We start from the raw sequence: 18,462 nt of genomic DNA on the forward strand, positions 1-18,462 counted from the left end.
ATATATATATATATATATATATATATATCTTACCGTGGATCACATTTTATTTGCATTAATTTAATCATAATCATTCATATATATGAATAACCATATGTGTATATATATGTGCATATATATGAACGTGGCATGAAGGAATATACACGAGTATACATATATAAAAAACTAAGACACCTAATCTAATCTCACAATTAATCATCATCACCTAGCTTCCTTTGCTTCCATTTTTACTTTCACCAACGGTGAGAGTGAGAGACCGAAGCTGCATGAAGAAAACCATAAACCTCACCGAGCTTCTAGCTTTAATTTCTTAAGATCTATAACTCTAATAAAAAATCTAATTCGCTAAAAGTGTTCATATCTTTTTCTTCTACATGTTGGCGTTATTTTTGTCTGGTTGAAACTGATGGTGACGTAACTCCCCTGTCCCTTGGATTTGGCCAACTGGAGTTCAAGAAGGCACAGATGATTTTTGATGCTTTCCTCTTCAACAGCTCGGTCAGAAAGTTCTTTCGAAACTTTCGTTGATTTTGATTTCATATGGAGGTAGAGGATTTCGTTTTTTAAATTATAAGTTTTTAATTTAAGAATACCAAAAAGTTTATTGAGTAAAGTTAATTATTTGCATTTTATTTCATTACTCTTACAGCATTTCCATTCCATACTGAGAACGCGTGGTTTATTCTCACTCCAAAATCTTTCACCCTTACCGTGACACAGGTTCAATGACTCAGTTTGAAGCTGCGGGTGATTATTAGCCTTATTTGAGTGAATTTTATGTGTTGAGTCGCTTTTCTAGAATTCTCTCGCCTTTGTTAGTTAAGATTTTATTTTATACAGAGGGACAGGAGTTGTATCTGAGTTAAATTTGATTCCTTTGTACATGTTTATTATTATTAATAACTACGTGACTGGTATTCCTTGGGGATATCAAATGATTTTAATTAATAAAAACTAAACTTTTCGACTTTTTCTTAAAAATTGAAATGCGAAGTCGAACTAAAGGCTCAGTATTAAATAGTAAATACGGAGAACAGGTCAATAACGCCTCACTTTTGGTACCATCATGACGTGCTAAAGGTTAGGGTATTACATTATGGTATCAGAGTAGTTCGTTCCTGTTAGAGCCTTAGGGATAGACTGACTATGCTTCACTGCGTACTCTGAGTGTCTCTGTCAGTTGCATGACTGTCTATTGATTATTGCTGTTAGTCGATCGTTGCATTTCTTATAGTATTAGATCTGGCCAACTTAATACTGATTAATGGTGTATACGAAAACACTAACGGATTGTCATAGGCAAATAAAGTTCATAGGTAATGCGAATCACGGGGTTTGGAAATGTTTCGATATAAACTCTTTATTTGTGCTCTGTGACTTAATGTCATCTCTTCTTTCATTATTTTCATTGGAATCCTTTGTTTCGGATTCCCTCCTTAAATGAAATTTGAATTATTCCCCGACCAAACCTTATTGTCCCAATGTACCTCTGTTTAGCTGTACTTCCCTTCGTGTGTCCTATTTTTTTTATTTAAGTTTGAACTTATTTCAATATAACAATTTTCGAAGACAAAAATTTTTATAAGTAGGGTAAGATATAATACTCCAAATTTTTGAAAATTAAATAATTAACTATTTATTAATTATTATATTATATTAAAATTTTATTTTATAAAAATGTTATTTTTATTAAAAATAATTAAATAAAATTTGTAATTATCGAAATTTAATTTAATTATGACTTATTCTTATATGAACGTGGCATGAAGGAATATACACATCTGTATATATATATGAAAAACTAAGACACCTAATTTAATATCACATTTAATCATCATCACCTAGCTTCCTTTGCTTCCATTTTTACTTTCACTAACGGTGAGAGTAAGAGACCGATGCTGCATGAAAAAAACCATAAACCTCACCGAGCTTTTAGCTTTAATTTCTTGAGATCTGTAACTCTAATAAAAAAATCTAATTCGATAAAAATATTCGTATCTTCTTCTTCTATATGTTGGCGTTATTTTTGTCCGGTTGAAACTGACGATGACGTAATTTCCCTGTTCCTTGAATTTGGCCAACTGGAGTTCAAGGAGGCACAGATGATTTTTGATACTTTCCTCTTCAATAGCTCGATCAGAAAATTTTTTCGAAACTTTTGTTGATTTTGATTTCATACGGAGGTAGGGGATTTTATTTTTTAAATTATAAGTTTTTAATTAAAAAATGCCAAAAAGCTTATTGAGTAAAGTTAATTATTTGCATTTTATTTCATTACTCTTACGGCATTCCCATTCCCTACTGAGAACGCGTGGTTTGTTCTCACCCCAAAATCTTTCACCCTTACAGTGACACAAGTTCGAGGACTCAGTTTGAAGCGGCAGGCATTTATTAGCCTTATTTGAGTTATATTTATGTGTTGAGTCGCTTTTCTAGATTTCTCTCGCCTTTGTTAGTTAAGATTTTATTTTATAAAGAAGGACATGAGTTATATCTGAGTTAAATTTGATTCCTTTGTATTATGTTTATTATTATTAATAACTATGTGACTGGTATTCCTTGGGGATCTTTGATATATGATTTCAATTAGTAAAAACTAAACTTTTCGACTTTTTCTTAAAAATTGAAACGCGAAGTCGAACTAAAGACTCAGTATTAAATAGTAAATACGGAGAACAGGTCAGTAATGCCTCACTTTTGATATCATCATGACGTGCTAAAAGTTAGGGTATTACATTATGGTATCAGAGCAGTTCGTTCCTGTTAGAGCCTTAGGGATGGACTGACTATGCTTCACTGCATACTTTGAGTGTCTGTGTCAAATGCATGACTGTCTATTGATTATTGCTGTTAGTCGATCGTTGCATTTCTCATAGTATTAGGTCTGGCCAACTTAATACTGATTATTGGTGTATACGAAAATACTAATGGATTGTCATAGGCAAATAAAGTTCATAGGTAAATGATAAACCACTATTTTATGGTTTACAATGTGTTTAATTGTGTGGTTTTATCATGATCCTTACCCACTTATTCATTAATTTAGCATGCATTTATATTTCCTTCCTGAAATTATTACATGATTGAAAACTGCTTCCTAGAGACTTTTAATTATGCATTTTAATTCTCCTTTATTCTATTCGATGCCGTAATCTGTGTGTTAAGTGTTTCAGGCTTTATAGGTCATGAATGAGTTAGAGATTGGAAAGGAAGCTAGCAAAAATGGAAGGAACACGAGAAATTGAGGAGATAACCAGCGAGAAGTGACGCGGCCTCATGGCTCACGCGTTCGCGTGAGAGAGGAGAAATCGCAATGACGCGGCCGCATGGCTCACGCGACCGCGCGGATTGGAAAAGCACAAGTGATGCGGAAGCGTGGACGACGCGAACGCGTGGCAGGGAAAAACGCGAATGACGCGTCCGCATGGATGACGCGATCGCGTGACATGCGCGATCTGCTGAATTACAAAAGTCGCTGGCAGAGATTCTGGGCCGCATTTCAACCCAGTTTTCGGCCCAGAAACACAGATTAAAGTCAGGGAACTTGCAGAGACTCAGGAGGCTCTCATAATTCACTTTTCATAGTTTAGATGTAGTTTTTAGAGAGAGAGAGGTTCTCTCCTCTCTCTTAGGATTTAGGATTAGAATTCCTCTTAAAGGATTTAGGATTTATTATTATTTCAACTTATAATTCTTCTTAGCTCCAGGTTTAATATTCCTTTATTTTGACTTCTCTTATTTTTAATTATATTTGTTGCCAATTTGGCTTAATGATATTCATGTTATGATTTTCTTAATAACTATTATTTGAGGTATTTTCAGATCTATGATTTGTTTCTCTTATTTATGATATAAATAATTTAGATTTTTCTACCTTTTGGCTCTGGTTGATTAATTGGTGACTCTTGAGTTATCAAATTCATTGTTGACCGAAAATTAGAATTCTTCAAGAATTAATTCGAGATCCAATAACTCTAAATTTTTCCAAGGAAAGACTGGGACTTAAGGATTCGAATTAATTCATTCACTTGACTTACCTTCATAGTTAGAGGTTAACAAAGTGGGAGAAAAATCCAATTCTCATCACAATTGATAAGGATAACTAGGATAGGACTTCCAGTTCTCATACCTTGTCAAGAGTTTATTTTACAATCATTTATTTAGTTTACTTGTCATTTATCATATCTGCTCCTCATTCTCAAAACCCCCGATTTACAAAACTCATAATCAATAATAAGAACATACCTCCCTGCAATTCCTTGAGAAGACGACCCGAGATTTAAATACTTCGGTTATCAATTTATTTAGGGGTTTGTTACTTGTGACAACCAAAACGTTTGCACGAAGGAATTTCTGTCGGTTTAGAATCTATATCTACAACGCGACTATTTTTATAAAATTCTTTACTAGCAAAAATCCTAACGTCAAAATGGTGCCGTTGCCGGAGAATTGCAAACGTGTGCCTTATTATTGGTTATTGTAAATATTTTTCAAAAAAAAATATTTTTCTTTTACTTGTTTATTTGTTTCTCATTTTTCCTCCTTATTTCTGATAACTACTATGAATTCTCACCCCTCTCGCTTTGAGTTTGGTTCTAACTTTGTTGAAGGAAATAGAAACCACAGAAGGAATATGCATCACGGTCAGACCAATCAAGGATGGATGGAGCCAAGATGATCTAATCAACCCTTTAGGCAACAACACCCTCCAAGATATCATGGACAACGACCATTCTACAATGCATACCCAGCTGAAAGATTTGGTAGACCACCTAGTAGCTACCAACAAGCCCCACCATGTGCTCAGAGACCATCCTCTCGACATAACTTCGAACCACCACACTCACAAGCTTCTTTTCACCATTCACTACCACATGATCCTTATTCACCCCAACGCCAATCTAATTACTCCTAAGAACCACCACTCCCTTATGCACCATGTCCATATCCATCAAGTCAAGAATCACAGGTTCGCTTCAAGGAATCAGTAAACCAGTTCAATGCAACCCTTCATCAACTGGAGCAAGCAATAAATCAATTATCTTCCAGACATTTAGACACTCAACAGACTCCCATGGCTTCATGTGGAGAATCTAATGAAGAATGTATTGTGAAGAAGACACAAGAAACTCCAGTGGACAGCATAGAGCATAACTTCGTACTAGAACAAATAGAGGAAGCTGTCATTGTCGAAGAAGAAGAGTTGGTTGAAGATTTAGGAGATGCCGAACCACCACCTGAATCCAGAGTTGTGGAGAATTCCGTCAAGAATGTTACAATTGATGCTCAAGAGGATGTTGCGCAGCCTCCAATGCAGATATCTTATGAAGAACTGGACAGAGTAACTCAAGACACATGTTTCCTTGATGATGATAGTCACCAGTCAAGTCCCCCTAGTGATGAACTTGCACCCGCAAGTGAATTCTTTGAGACAGAAGAATCTTCCCCAAGTAAATACGAAGATGATGCAGAGGTCGACTTTTCTCAACCTCCTAATTATGACTCAAGTGATGAGGAAGATATGGAAGACTTTGACCAGGACATGGCTGGAATGAAAAAGGTTTGCATGGAAGTGGAGGAATTCACTGAAGAACACAAGGGAGTAGAGCTTGCAGAACCACTAAAAACATTGATCCCAAGGCCACTACCAACCAACACAGACTTCAAGTGGGTAAAATCTTTGACTCTTATCTTTATTTTTCCACTTGAATACGGTTTACTTGAAACAGATGGCCAGCTTAGAGCTCTCTGCGGCTTTAAGAGTAAAAGGAAAATGGCTCGCACTCAGAGCTGGTATACAAGGTTCAATAAGGTTCCACGCTTCAACTCGAAGTGCGCGGATTGGTATCATGTTCAATCGAATGGATCTCAGAAAATGTTTGGTCATCTTGGTGAGAATCTAATTTCCAAACCGCCCGGATGGAAAAGTATAGATCAAAACGAAAGCGAATTTGGAACTAAAGTTTGGGATCCTGGAATATATTCTGATATTTATCACCCCAAGAGCCTGAAAATCTGTTTGAAGCTGCTCAGAAGCTTCACATGCCTAGTTTGGGACCCCGGAGGCTACTGGAACTCCAAACATTAGTGGAGATTTCTGGATGAGTTCAAGCACAAGCCGCCATAACAGGAAGCTCCTCAATTGTCCAACTTAAGGACTTTAACTAAAAGTGCTAGGTGGGAGATAACCCACCATGGTATGATCATTTCTTTTTCATTTTTATTTAGTTTTATTTGTTTTCAAGTTTTTCATTGAACCTGGAATTACTCATAACATTCATATCATTTTGCATTCTACATACTGCATATTAAAAAAAAATGCCACGCGATGCGACCGCATCAGCGACGCGTCCGCGTCGAAAGGAGAGGTGAGAAAATAAAAATGAACAGAGAGTCACGCTGGAGTGTGGCTGGAGGCTTGCCAGTGACCCAAATCGTCCCACGCAACCGCGTCGCTGACGTGTCCGCGTCACATGGGAATAATGGCCTCCCACGCGACCGCGTGCCCTGATTTTCGACGTAAAAAGGGTGCACAACGAATTATTGTGCGAGAGTGGTGCTGGACGCACAATTTCTATCACGCGACCGCGTCGCCGACGCGTCCGCGTCATTCCTTTTGGAAGCCCACTCACGCGATCGCATGCCCCACGCGATCGCGTCACCCAAAATTTGGCAAAATAAGATTTTGAACAGAGAGTTGTGCGAGCGCGAGGCTGCCCTCACGCCAGTAGCATAACCTAAGTCACGCGTCCGCGTGACCGACGCAACCGCGTCGATTAATTTAAGCGCAAGTCGCGCGACCGCGTCCCCCACGCGTCCGCGTCGCTTGCGCCGCACAACTTTTCCAACGCAGCTAAATATCTTATTTTCTCTTCCCTATATCTAATTCTTTTCTTCCTTTCTTATTTCTTTTCTTCTTTGTTCTTCCTTTTCTTACTTTCTTCTTCTCATCCCTCTTCTCTTCTATTTAATTTATTTTCATAGTTTCATTCATTGCATTATTTTCATTAGTGTTAGAAATTTATTTATTTTGCTTGTGGGTTATTCAAAGAATTGTTTGACAATTATATATTATTTTTATAGGATTTCTTGCATGTTCTAATTAATATTTTCAATAACATATTCACCATGCATGCTAAGTGTTTGTGAAAAAGCCCGTATGACATTGTGCATTATTTTAAATTATTCTCTTCTACTATTCAATGCTTGCTTTTCACAAATTTTCTTTACTATTTTATTAATTAAATATAATTGTCAATACAAACATTATTGTTAGTTTTTCACGACTAACAATACATTAAAGCTTTTGATGCTTGATCTATGCTACTCATGCCCTTGCCGACATGCTAATAAACATCTTGCATCCAATACTCCCCATGCCTTGCTATATTTCCATTGATGAACTGATCACATGGAATCGCGACCATATCTTTCATTCACTATTTTCCTTACTTGGCATGATTATCACTCGTACCGCCCTCTTCTTTACTCTATCCCTTTGACTTCATGTCCCTTTCTCTTCTCCCTTTTTCAGGCTGGCCACCGGGAAGAGTAAAGAGAAAGACTCTACAACGAGCATCGGCTGAGGAACCACAACACCTGCCCACCTGTACATCTCAGCATGCACCGAGGACGGTGCAATCTTTAAGTGTGGGGAGGTCGATACCGATCTCCACGGGTCAGTTAGTCCCTTCTTAACACCAATTTTTGTTTTTCATTGTTGCATTATAGTTTAATTTTATGCATATTTTACCACTTGGTTAAAGTAATATTTTCTTTTTCAAGAAATTTTTATAGTATTTCACTAATTTGAATAAAACTTTTTGAAAAACTTGTTTGAAGAAATATTATTTTGGAATATAGTTTAGAGCTCGAACACATAAAACCAGTGAGATTTTGAGCCTATTTGATTGGTTGCATTCTATCAACCAATATATTATTTTTGATGTGTGTTTTTCTCTCTAAAATTATGCACTTATATGATTGAGGCCTTGTTTCACTGAGCTTACATACCCTTATGGCCTTACCTTTTATTATCCTTTGCAAACCCAAGTTGAGCCTATTTTACCCCTTGTTCTTTACTTTAGCTCATCACTAACTCTAAGCGGAAAACAATAATGTCCCTAATTTGAATCCTTGATTAGCTTAGACTAGTGAGAATGCTCATGAATTAAGTGTGGGGAAAAGTGGGTTTGGAAACGTTTGGTTTGGGAATTGAGTATGTTAGACTTTGTGTGAAAATATGAAAAATGTTAAGAACATGTTTATGCATTCAAAACCTTAATCATATGGATTGAGAAGAATAAAAAAAAAGCAAGTAATAAAAGGGGACAAAATGCCCCAAAGTAAGTGTTAGTATCAATGCATATGTACTAAACTCAATTTTAGGATGCATGAACATGTGGAAAGCACAGTTAATAGAAAGTTAGATTTTGTATTTTAATTAAATGAATTGTCTTGAGTTAGGTGGAAAGTTTATATTAATTAAGGATTCAAATTTTAGTCTACTTGGCCAAATACAATCCTACCTTGATCCTAACCCCATTACAACCCTTAAAAGACCTCTTGATTTGTGTATTGGTGCATTAAATTTTTGTCGATTGTTAGATGAAGAGCAAGCTATAGAAAGCAAGATTAGTAGAGAATTGAGAGAATTGACCCTAGACACTTGAGAGTTAGAGTGATATACACTACCAGTAAGGGTTCAGTGCTTAATTCTATGTTCCCTGCTCTCATGAGCCATCTTCTTCTTGCAAGTTACTTATATTGTAATTTGTGAATTGAATTAGTGAAATCCAGTTCATATCTATTCTTGAAGGATTTATTTACTTTTCACCAAGTAGGTAGAATCATTTTAGCATGTAGTTGCATTCACATTCATAGGTTGCATTGCATGAGTCTTGCCTTTTCCTACTCATTTATTTGGTCTCCTTGAGTTTAGCATGAGGACATGCTAATGTTTAAGTGTGGGAAGGTTGATAAACCACTATTTTATGGTTTACAATGTGTTTAATTGTGTGGTTTTATCATGATCCTTACCCACTTATTCATTAATTTAACATACATTTATATTTCCTTCCTGAAATTATTACATGATTGAAAACTACTTCCTAGAGACTTTTAATTATGCATTTTAATTCTCCTTTATTCCATTCGATGCCGTAATCTGTGTGTTAAGTGTTTCAGGCTTTATAGGGCATGAATGAGTTGAAGATCGGAAAGGAAGCTAGCAAAAATAGAAGGAACACGAGAAATTGAGGAGATAACCAGCGAGAAGTGACGCGGCCGCATGACTCACGCGACCGCGCGGATTGGAAAAGCACAAGTGACGCGGAAGCGTGGACGACACGAACGCGTGGTACGAAAAAGCGCGAATGACGCGTCCGCATGGATGACGCGATCGCGTGACGTGTGCGATCTGCAGAATTACAAAAGTCGCTGGCAGAGATTTTGGGCCGCATTTCAACCCAGTTTTCGCTCCAGAAACACAGATTAAAGTCAGGGAACTTGCAGAGACTCAGGAGGCTCTCATAATTCACTTTTCATAGTTTAGATGTAGTTTTTAGAGAGAGAGGTTCTCTCCTCTCTCTTAGGATTTAGGATTAGAATTCTTCTTAAAGGATTTAGGATTTATTATTATTTCAACTTATAATTCTTCTTAGCTCCAGGTTTAATATTCCTTTATTTTGACTTCTCTTATTTTTAATTATATATGTTGCCAATTTGGCTTAATGACATTCATATTATGATTTTCTTAATAAATATTATTTGAGGTATTTTCAGATCTATGATTTGTTTCTCTTATTTATGATATAAATAATTTAGATTTTTCTACCTTTTGGCTCTGGTTGATTAATTGGTGACTTTTGAGTTATCAAACTCATTGTTGACCGAAAATTGGAATTCTTCAAGAATTAATTCGAGATCCAATAACTCTAACTTTTTCCAAGAAAAGACTGGGACTTGAGGATTCGAATTAATTCATTCACTTGACTTACCTTCATAGTTAGAGGTTAACAAAGTGGGAGAAAAATCCAATTCTCATCACAATTGATAAGGATAACTAGGATAAGACTTCCAGTTCTCATACCTTGCCAATAGTTTATTTTACAGTCATTTATTTAGTTTACTTGTCATTTATCATATCTGCTCCTCATTCTCAAAATCCCCGATTTACAAAACTCATAACCAATAATAAGAACATACCTCCCTGCAATTCCTTGAGAAGACGACCCGAGGTTTAAATACTTCGGTTATCAATTTATTTAGGGGTTTGTTACTTGTGACAACTAAAACGTTTGCACGAAGGGATTTCTGTCGGTTTAGAATCTATATCTACAACGCGACTATTTTTATAAAATTATTTACTAGCAAAAATCCTAACGTCAGTAATGCGAATCACGGTGTTTGGGAATGTTTCGATGTAAACTCTTTATTTGTGCTCTGTGACTTGATGTCATATCTTCTTTCATTATTTTCATTGGAATCCTTTGTTTCGGATTTCCTCCTTAAAATGAAATTTGAATTATTTCCCGACCAAACCTTATTGTCCCTATGTACCTCTGTTTAGCTGTACTTTTCTTCGTGTGTCCTATTTTCTTTGATTTAAGTTTGAACTTATTTCAATATAACAATTTTCAAGGACGAAAATTTTTATAAGTAGGGTAAGATATAACACCCCAAATTTTTTAAAATTTAATAATTAACTGTTTATTAATTATTATATTATATTGAAATTTTGTTTAAAAAAATGTTATTTTTATTAGAAAACATGCATCAACTTTCTGGTGATGGATAACGACGGAAGGGCCAAATTGAAGCATGAGCCAAAATTTCAGGGTACAATTAGAGCCAATTGAAACCTTGAGTACTAAATTGAGTCAGGGGACAAATTTCAGGGGCCAATTTGAGTATTAACTCGACACGCTCATACCGAAACATTGAATGTTACCAACTTAAAGTTACACTAACACTATTCTTAATAATATCAAGCTTGTAATTGGATTAACGAAACTCTATTTTTAATCGAAAATTACAAACGAGCATAAACGCAAGATTACGTAAACAATAAATATATATATATATATATTGTTTTTCTTGTTTTTGTAATCTACGTTTTTTATCATTATCGTTTTACGAGAGTGACAAACATTCTATGCTTATATCTATCTTATCTTTTAAGTTTCCTAGTTAAATTATCCTTTAAATATATATATATATACGTATGTTGTTTTTACACGTTGTAACGTCTTACTACCTCTGATTTATAAATTAAGCGTAAAATTCTATGTTACCACAACCTCAAGGTGTCACAACCTTAAGGTCATCAGGGTAGAGTTCAAGAGATAGTAAAAATATTTGGATAATAATTGATATGAAAGTTTGGAATACGAGAAAGAAGAGAGGAAATAGAAGTGAATTTAAAGATAAATGGTGGGATAATTTAAAAATTTTATTAAAAAATCATACAAAATTAGAGTTTAGATACCTTATCGTATGAAATTCATCGTTGAAGGGAGAAAGTCTAGGGAATCTGCATTTTTATTAAAATTTGGACAGCACTTAATCGGTAAAAAAGAGGTAAATAATTTCTCATCATTAGATGAAATCTCATATCATTAAAATACTAATAATAATTAATTGATAACTACAAATCACAAAATTTGCTAGTTCTTTAACCCTCCTCGTTAATAGGATTTTTTTTTCAATTATAGGAGTTCCTACTTCCTAAAAGGGTACCATAAATTGCTTGCACAGACGGAGTGGTCCACTGTATCTTCATCTGACACCTCGACCTGCCACCCCAGAAACAAAATACAAAAACAATACTACAATAGTGACAAACCTTCGTCGTCCTTCGGCAATTCCTTACACTCCCATTTGCGACCTTTCCTATGCCAAATTGATCGAAAATCGAAACCATCGTCCTCAATAATTCCTTTATTATTTTCTTATTATTAAATTATTAATTTTATTTTTATCATTCACAACGCCAACAACTACTTTAGCATTATCAATTTATCATCATCCAACAACAATATCATCATATTCATTCTCCATTGTTTCCTCTCTCTCTCTCTCTCTCTCCTCGTCATTCGTCAACACTTGCCAACTATTTAAGTTACCCAAAGATGCTTCGTTTTCATCATATCGTTAGAGTTTCTCTATTTGCATCCAAAGCTTCAACCTTTCCTCTTACCTCTGTTTCTCTTTCAACATCAATTCCCAAAAGAACTACCTTTGCACTTCGATCACAAATGACTTCTTTCTCTTCTTCTTCTTCCTCTTCCTCCTCAAAGCTCTTGTTTCGCCAGCTTTTCGAGAAGGAATCGTCTACATACACGTACCTTCTTGCTGATGCATCACACCCCGATAAACCAGCGCTTGTAAGTTTCCAACTTTTTGTTTTCTTTTTTTTTTTTTTTTTACGAAAGTGGGGTCTCTTTCGATATGCGTGCCAAGTGTTTGAGGGATTGCATAATGGTTTATTCTGTTATCTTGAATTGGTCAATGATGAATTCTCTTTTTTTTTTTAAAAACAAATTTAGTTGATAGACCCTGTAGATAGAACAGTGGATAGAGACTTATCCCTTATTCAAGAGCTGGGATTGAAGCTTGTGTATGCCATGAACACTCATGTACATGCTGATCATGTCACTGGGACTGGCCTTATCAAGGTGAGCAGCTGTTGAATTATTGTTATGTTCATTTAATTTGTTTTATATGTGTTTTGTTGTGTACTTATTTTGAATAGAGCAAAGTTCCGGGTGTAAAATCTATTATTTCGAAAGCAAGTGGTGCAACGGCTGATCTTTTTGTGGAACCAGGTGATAAAGTCCATTTTGGTGATCTTTTTTTGGAGGTGAGTCCATAGTGACCTTGATTCTCTTTTTCTACCTTTGTATTGCATACTCTCTGCTGGATTATCTCTAAGGGAATACTTTTAAATTATAATTAATCATAAAAAGTAGCAAGTTATGTGATGCAATGAGCTGCATACTTGTTCCTGGACCAGGATTTCGGTAACTATAGGTAAGGCTGCAGCTGCAGGGCTAGTTTGATGTTGCAGCTATTTTGTTCTGCAATGCCCAGTATTTAGAGTGCTATAAATTGAGTTTTGTGTCTCGGGTTTCCTAATGACAAGGAATTATCAATAATACATTACATTTCATTAGGTTTGAGATTGCTTTTGTAGTCTTTGATAAATTTGAAAATTGGATCCATAAAATATTTGGAAGTGTTAAAAGAGAATTAGATGCAGCCCCTAGTTATTAAAACAACATCAGTGAAAATACGGCTACCTTAAGAACTAGTTAGGCGTATTGATAAATGATAGATATGTCATTAGACATTAGTTGCAGGTCTTTTTTTTTGAAAGACATGATATATACTAAATTATGATCGCTTTGAAAAGATGGCATTTAAGGCTGTAAACTTTTGTTGAGAAGCAAAGGAGGCCAATCCATAATGACTCAATGTTATTTTTATCAAGGATGAAATGAAGAATTCTCTTACTAGTTTTGCCTCCTTGTACACTTGGGATAAAAAAAGAGGTCAAGCCATAACTCACTTTTCTTTTGTTGACTGTCGGCTATTCTTTTCCTTTTCATTTTTTTTGTCAAGTGGATTTATTTTTCTTTTTTTGCAAGGGTGTTGATATCGTACTTATGTTATGATTTATTGTATGAGCTACTCTGTAATACATTTTATGGCATTGCTCTCTGTAGGTTCGAGCTACTCCTGGTCATACCTTGGGTTGCGTTACCTATGTTACAGGAGATGCTTCTGATCAACCTCAACCTAGGATGGCATTCACTGGAGATGCCCTATTAATACGTGGATGTGGAAGGACCGACTTTCAGGTATATAATACTGTATTTCCATTTCCTTTTGTTTCTGCTTCTCAAAGGCCTTCAGAGTTATATGAACGAAGAACAATGGATAAGTTTGCATTTTCCTATAGACTGATACAGGGCTGGTGATTCTTACCATATTATCTTGAAGCAATGAACTATATGTAGTCAATTGTATCTGATTCTGTAATTGTTATGCAGGGTGGGAGTTCGGAGCAGCTTTACAAATCAGTACATTCACAGGCATGACTTTAAGATGATTATGCATTATGTTAAGCATAAACTCAGACAAGTAGACCAAGAACTAAGAGAGATAATATATTTCTTGTTCCAAAAGTTGGGTATAATTATGACTCACTCGCATATTTTTGGAAACAGATTTTTACACTGCCCAAGGATACATTTATCTACCCAGCTCATGACTACAAAGGATTCAGTGTATGGAAAGTTTTTAGGTTTTTGCTTGCCAAACCTATCATTAGAGAGTTGCTTACAAGTTACTGATTTCAGGTAAGCACTGTTGGAGAGGAGATGCAGTACAATCCACGGCTAACAAAGGATGAGGTAATGCTTGAAAATGTCCATATTTTATAATCTCAATCCACTAACCGAACATATAGTTGTGAATTGTGTGAAGACACTCTTTTAGAGACTCTAATAAGAGATTTACATGTGATTGTGATTTGAGCAAAAGAGAGATCCTCAAAGCATGGAAATATGGAAAGTAAGAATCACCATTGGATTATAAATTTAAATCATGTGTGAGTCAGTGAGTCCCAATACCCTGATTCAAGGGTAATTGGAACTTCAGTTTCTAACTTTACCAATCTCCTCATTTTAGGGTCGGATCTACTATTTGAATGCTTCAACTGACATCCAATTTACAGCAAAGCTAATATTCTGTGATAAATAACTTTTGTCAGGGAAGCTGAGCTCTTGAAAATGTAATCGAGGATTCTTTGAAACATGGTCTATATTCATGAACACGTTTGTTTATAAAATATATAGTTTACATTTTTTCAAATATAATATAAAGAACATTAAATTACTTCTTCTCTGATTAGTAGATAAGAGAGTAATGGTCTTATATTATCGTGTTTGCTTACCATTCATTGAACTATCTACTACGAGATGCTGCTTTGTTGATCATGAAACATGAGCAAATCCTTTTGTTTTGATCTAGGATCAAGAAAAATATAATTTTCATATTGTGATGACAGAATTTTGTTTTATAACTAACTAAAAAGGTTATCAACTTGCGGAAATTTCATTTATAATAATACTGCTGGTTAGCCCCAAGATATGTAGTACTTACTATTGACATTGTGGATGCCTCTTTTCCAGGAAACTTTCAAGAACATCATGGCAAGTAAGTGCTAACTAAACTCTTAAAGTCTTATCATAATAATAAATTGCTGTAGTAGGTCTTGATTAATTCTTTTTCAAGATAAGCATCTGATTAAAAATTTTTTAAACTATAGAAATATAATTGAAAATTAGGTCACCTCAAACTATAAGGTTCTACTTATTATAAATAAAACATCAAAGTTAACTTTTACATGGTTATATTTGATTCGTGCAACAGATCTTAACCTTTCATATCCAAAAATGATCGATGTTGCTGTCCCAGCTAATTTGGTTTGTGGAGTTCAATCCAAGGTATGAACTTCTTTTAAGTAAGAAATATTTTTGTGTACTCATTTTGACTCGTTTATCAAGCTAAGTAAATGATTATGTCAACTGAGTCCTATATTATGTCTCATTCAATAGTAGAGGGGTGTCTGTGTGAGCAAGAAGCAAGAATGAGTACGAATAACACACTCCAGCAACCAGTTAGTAATGTAATTTACCACGAAAAAGAAGTGTTAATTGGAATTTGAGTTGAACAGAAAATGAAGAATGTAAACTAATAGTAAAATAATGATTGTGGGCCTCAATCTAATATAAATATATACTTCAGTGATTATGCTTATTGTTCTCTTCTTTTTGATTATCTTCTATGTTAAGGCATGTTACACGTTGAAGACTAAGCTACAGAGCTCTTCGCTTTTTTCTTTTTTCTTTTTCTTTTGGTTGTTGGTACTGAATTTTCATAATTAAGTAACTAACCAATTGGATTAGGGTGAAGAAACATAATTTATTTGAAAATTCAGGGTTTATCTGATCTTAGGACAAACCTAGATAGAAATAACATTATAAATTTTTAATGGACTATGGGCTCGAATGAACAACTTTGAGAACAAGGTGCTATCTGACTCTCCAAAAGTAGAGATGTCTTTTATATTTACCTGAAAAAACAAAATAGAAAAGGAGAGATATCTTATATGTGTAATATAATGCATATTACTTAAAATTTTAAACCAACTTGGGTTGGTCGAGTAGTCAGTTCACTCGTCCACTTAAACAAGTGTCGGGAGTTTGAATCCCGCCTTGTACATGGCCTGTCGGGTTGGGGATACCGTGGGCAATCCAACAAAAAAAAAAATTATATAATATAAATATCAATGACTATGATATTTATTTGAAGCTTGAAAGTATACTCCATTTCCAAAGTCAAAGATGACATATATCTATTCTTCTCCAACGCCTCTAGGTTAGAATTTCGTTTGTTAAATATAATAACATATGATAAGATATTTATATAAAATGTTTTGTATGAATTAATAGTAAAATTAATCGTTAAAAAATCACACCATGTCAATTTAAAAAATTGGTCTCTGAAAATTTCTATTAGCTAGACAATGATATATGATATAAATTATTTTTTGATAGTCATCTTCTAATTAATGGAATGACAAATTTGATTTACTATTGTATTTACATAGATTAATTTAAAGAATGTATTTTTAAAAAAATTAATGTACACATAAGTTTTTATAATCATTTTGACAATTAACCCATATATTTACCTACAAATTCCAGTTAATATTATAATGCATCTAATATTTCTTACACTACGGATTTGTCTATCCATTGCATATGAGGTAGAGCTAAATTTTACATATTGAGACAAATAAACTAAGAATTTTATAATGGGATAAAATTTACGCACAATATGTTTGCTGATCGAAATTTTTATCCTGTGTTTGCTACCTACCTAATCATATCATATCGAAGAAGGATAAAAGGGTCGTTATCAAAATGTGCCACTCGGGGCTATAAAAATTTAAATAAGACAGCAATTTGCAGGTAATCATGAATTCGTGAAATGACACCGAGAACTGCAACTTGCAAGCACGTGGAATTGCGATTTCAGAGCAAACAAAGGATTGTACGTGTGATTGTGTGAATTGTAAGACAAAGCCTATCAGTGCTAGCTGTATTCCTGAATGAATCTCATAAATATCTTTAATTTAGTATTTTGAAGTTTGAAGTGATTATATAGGCTAATTTTTTTATACGAAAAAAATATTGATTTTTTTTTTTGGTTAAAAATGATATTATTTAGTATAATTATATGTGAATAGATTTTGTATGTAGAGAGTTAATATGTAGGATGTGTGTTGTAACATGTAGGATGTGTATTGGACACATTATTATTCTGACAACATATAGGGTACATATTAGACACTTGTCATCATTTTGATAACACCTAAAATGTATGTTAGACACATTTTTTTTACTTTCACAATATTGTAATATATTTCAAATATTAATATTTAATCAAAACAATATCTTCATCTTTATATTAAAAATAATCTCTGGATTATATGCATAGTTAATTAACGTACAATTAACGTAAAACTAAGAGTGGTTGAGTAATCATATCAAACTTAATTCCTCTCCTATCTTCTTCAGTTACACCAACAATCCCTCAGACTAAGGGTGGTTGAGTAACCAGTCTTAGTTTAGAGCAAAATCAAATGAAAGCATCATGAGAAATGTAAAATCTGGATAAATAATAATATAAATAATTAAGGGTAAAGTATTAAATTAGTCCTTTATATTTGGACGTAATTCTGGATAAATCTCAAATGTAGGAGACTAATTTAATACTTTATCGAATAATTAATTAATAAATTAAAAGTAAGCAAAAAGGGGTTAAAAGATTTAAAATTTATAATTTAAAAAATTACTGGTGAAAATTTAACTTAGAAAATAAATTTGAGTGCGAAAATATAATTAATTGCAAAAAAATGCATATTGGCGTTATAATCAACTGTACGTGCTTAAGTCTGCTTGGTACTGTGTATGAGAAAAAATAAAACTGTAAAAATAACTATAAAATATTTAAAATAAAAACGAAAAACTTATCTTAAAAATTTTTGGCTCTAGGTGGGGCTGATGAGTTTGGAAAACTCTAATTTAGTTTTGATGATGAACAAACATTATTAAAATATTTAATTACAAAATTATTAATTTGATTTTCATTTAACATATGTTAATTAATAATTTTGTGATGCAGATTTTGTTTGGGCCGAAAATAAAAGAATTGTTGCAAGTCCAAAATCAAAACTTGCAATCAGCCTTGCTTAATGTTTCCTATATTATATGGCTGAATGGTTGTGATATTAATTGGGCCAGAATGAATCTCATTGCTCCAAAGCCCAACTATGATCCATGCTAAGTGATCCAATGCTTGATCCAAAAACCCATCAGAAAAGCAAAT

The 18,462-nt window shown here is 34.1% G+C and overlaps 1 protein-coding gene across 3 annotated transcripts; it reads left to right on the plus strand.

Annotated features, from left to right (window-relative positions):
- The first annotated feature begins 11,810 nt into the window (after positions 1–11,810).
- LOC107459807 (persulfide dioxygenase ETHE1 homolog, mitochondrial) lies at positions 11,811–17,206 on the plus strand. 3 transcript variants are annotated; one of them, XM_016078073.3, is made up of 10 exons: positions 11,811–12,386; positions 12,549–12,677; positions 12,755–12,862; positions 13,728–13,862; positions 14,055–14,096; positions 14,232–14,291; positions 14,364–14,417; positions 15,198–15,222; positions 15,439–15,512; positions 17,043–17,206. In XM_016078073.3, the coding sequence occupies exons 1-10, from the start codon at positions 12,132–12,134 to the stop codon at positions 17,058–17,060; spliced, it is 900 nt and encodes a 299-aa protein (XP_015933559.1). In that variant the 5' UTR covers positions 11,811–12,131; the 3' UTR covers positions 17,061–17,206. The 3 variants fall into 3 exon arrangements, with proteins under 3 accessions (XP_015933559.1, XP_020983963.1, XP_015933562.1); XM_021128304.2 differs by lacking the exon at positions 17,043–17,206 and adding an exon at positions 15,627–15,825 and having other exon boundaries at positions 11,812–12,386; XM_016078076.3 differs by lacking the exon at positions 17,043–17,206 and adding an exon at positions 15,624–15,825 and having other exon boundaries at positions 11,815–12,386.
- Positions 17,207–18,462: the final 1,256 nt, after the last annotated feature.

This window comes from Arachis duranensis, chromosome 7 (genome assembly GCF_000817695.3).
Source record: "Arachis duranensis cultivar V14167 chromosome 7, aradu.V14167.gnm2.J7QH, whole genome shotgun sequence".
Taxonomy (NCBI): domain Eukaryota; kingdom Viridiplantae; phylum Streptophyta; class Magnoliopsida; order Fabales; family Fabaceae; genus Arachis; species Arachis duranensis.

Coding starts and splice junctions, on each gene's coding strand:
- LOC107459807 (XM_021128304.2), top strand. CDS start 12,132: ATGCTTCGTTTTCATCATATCGTTAGAGTTTCTCTATTTGCATCCAAA. Junction 15,223..15,438: donor TTTCAAGAACATCATGGCAA/GTAAGTGCTAAC, acceptor TTCGTGCAACAG/ATCTTAACCTTTCATATCCA. Junction 15,513..15,626: donor TTTGTGGAGTTCAATCCAAG/GTATGAACTTCT, acceptor ATTCAATAGTAG/AGGGGTGTCTGTGTGAGCAA.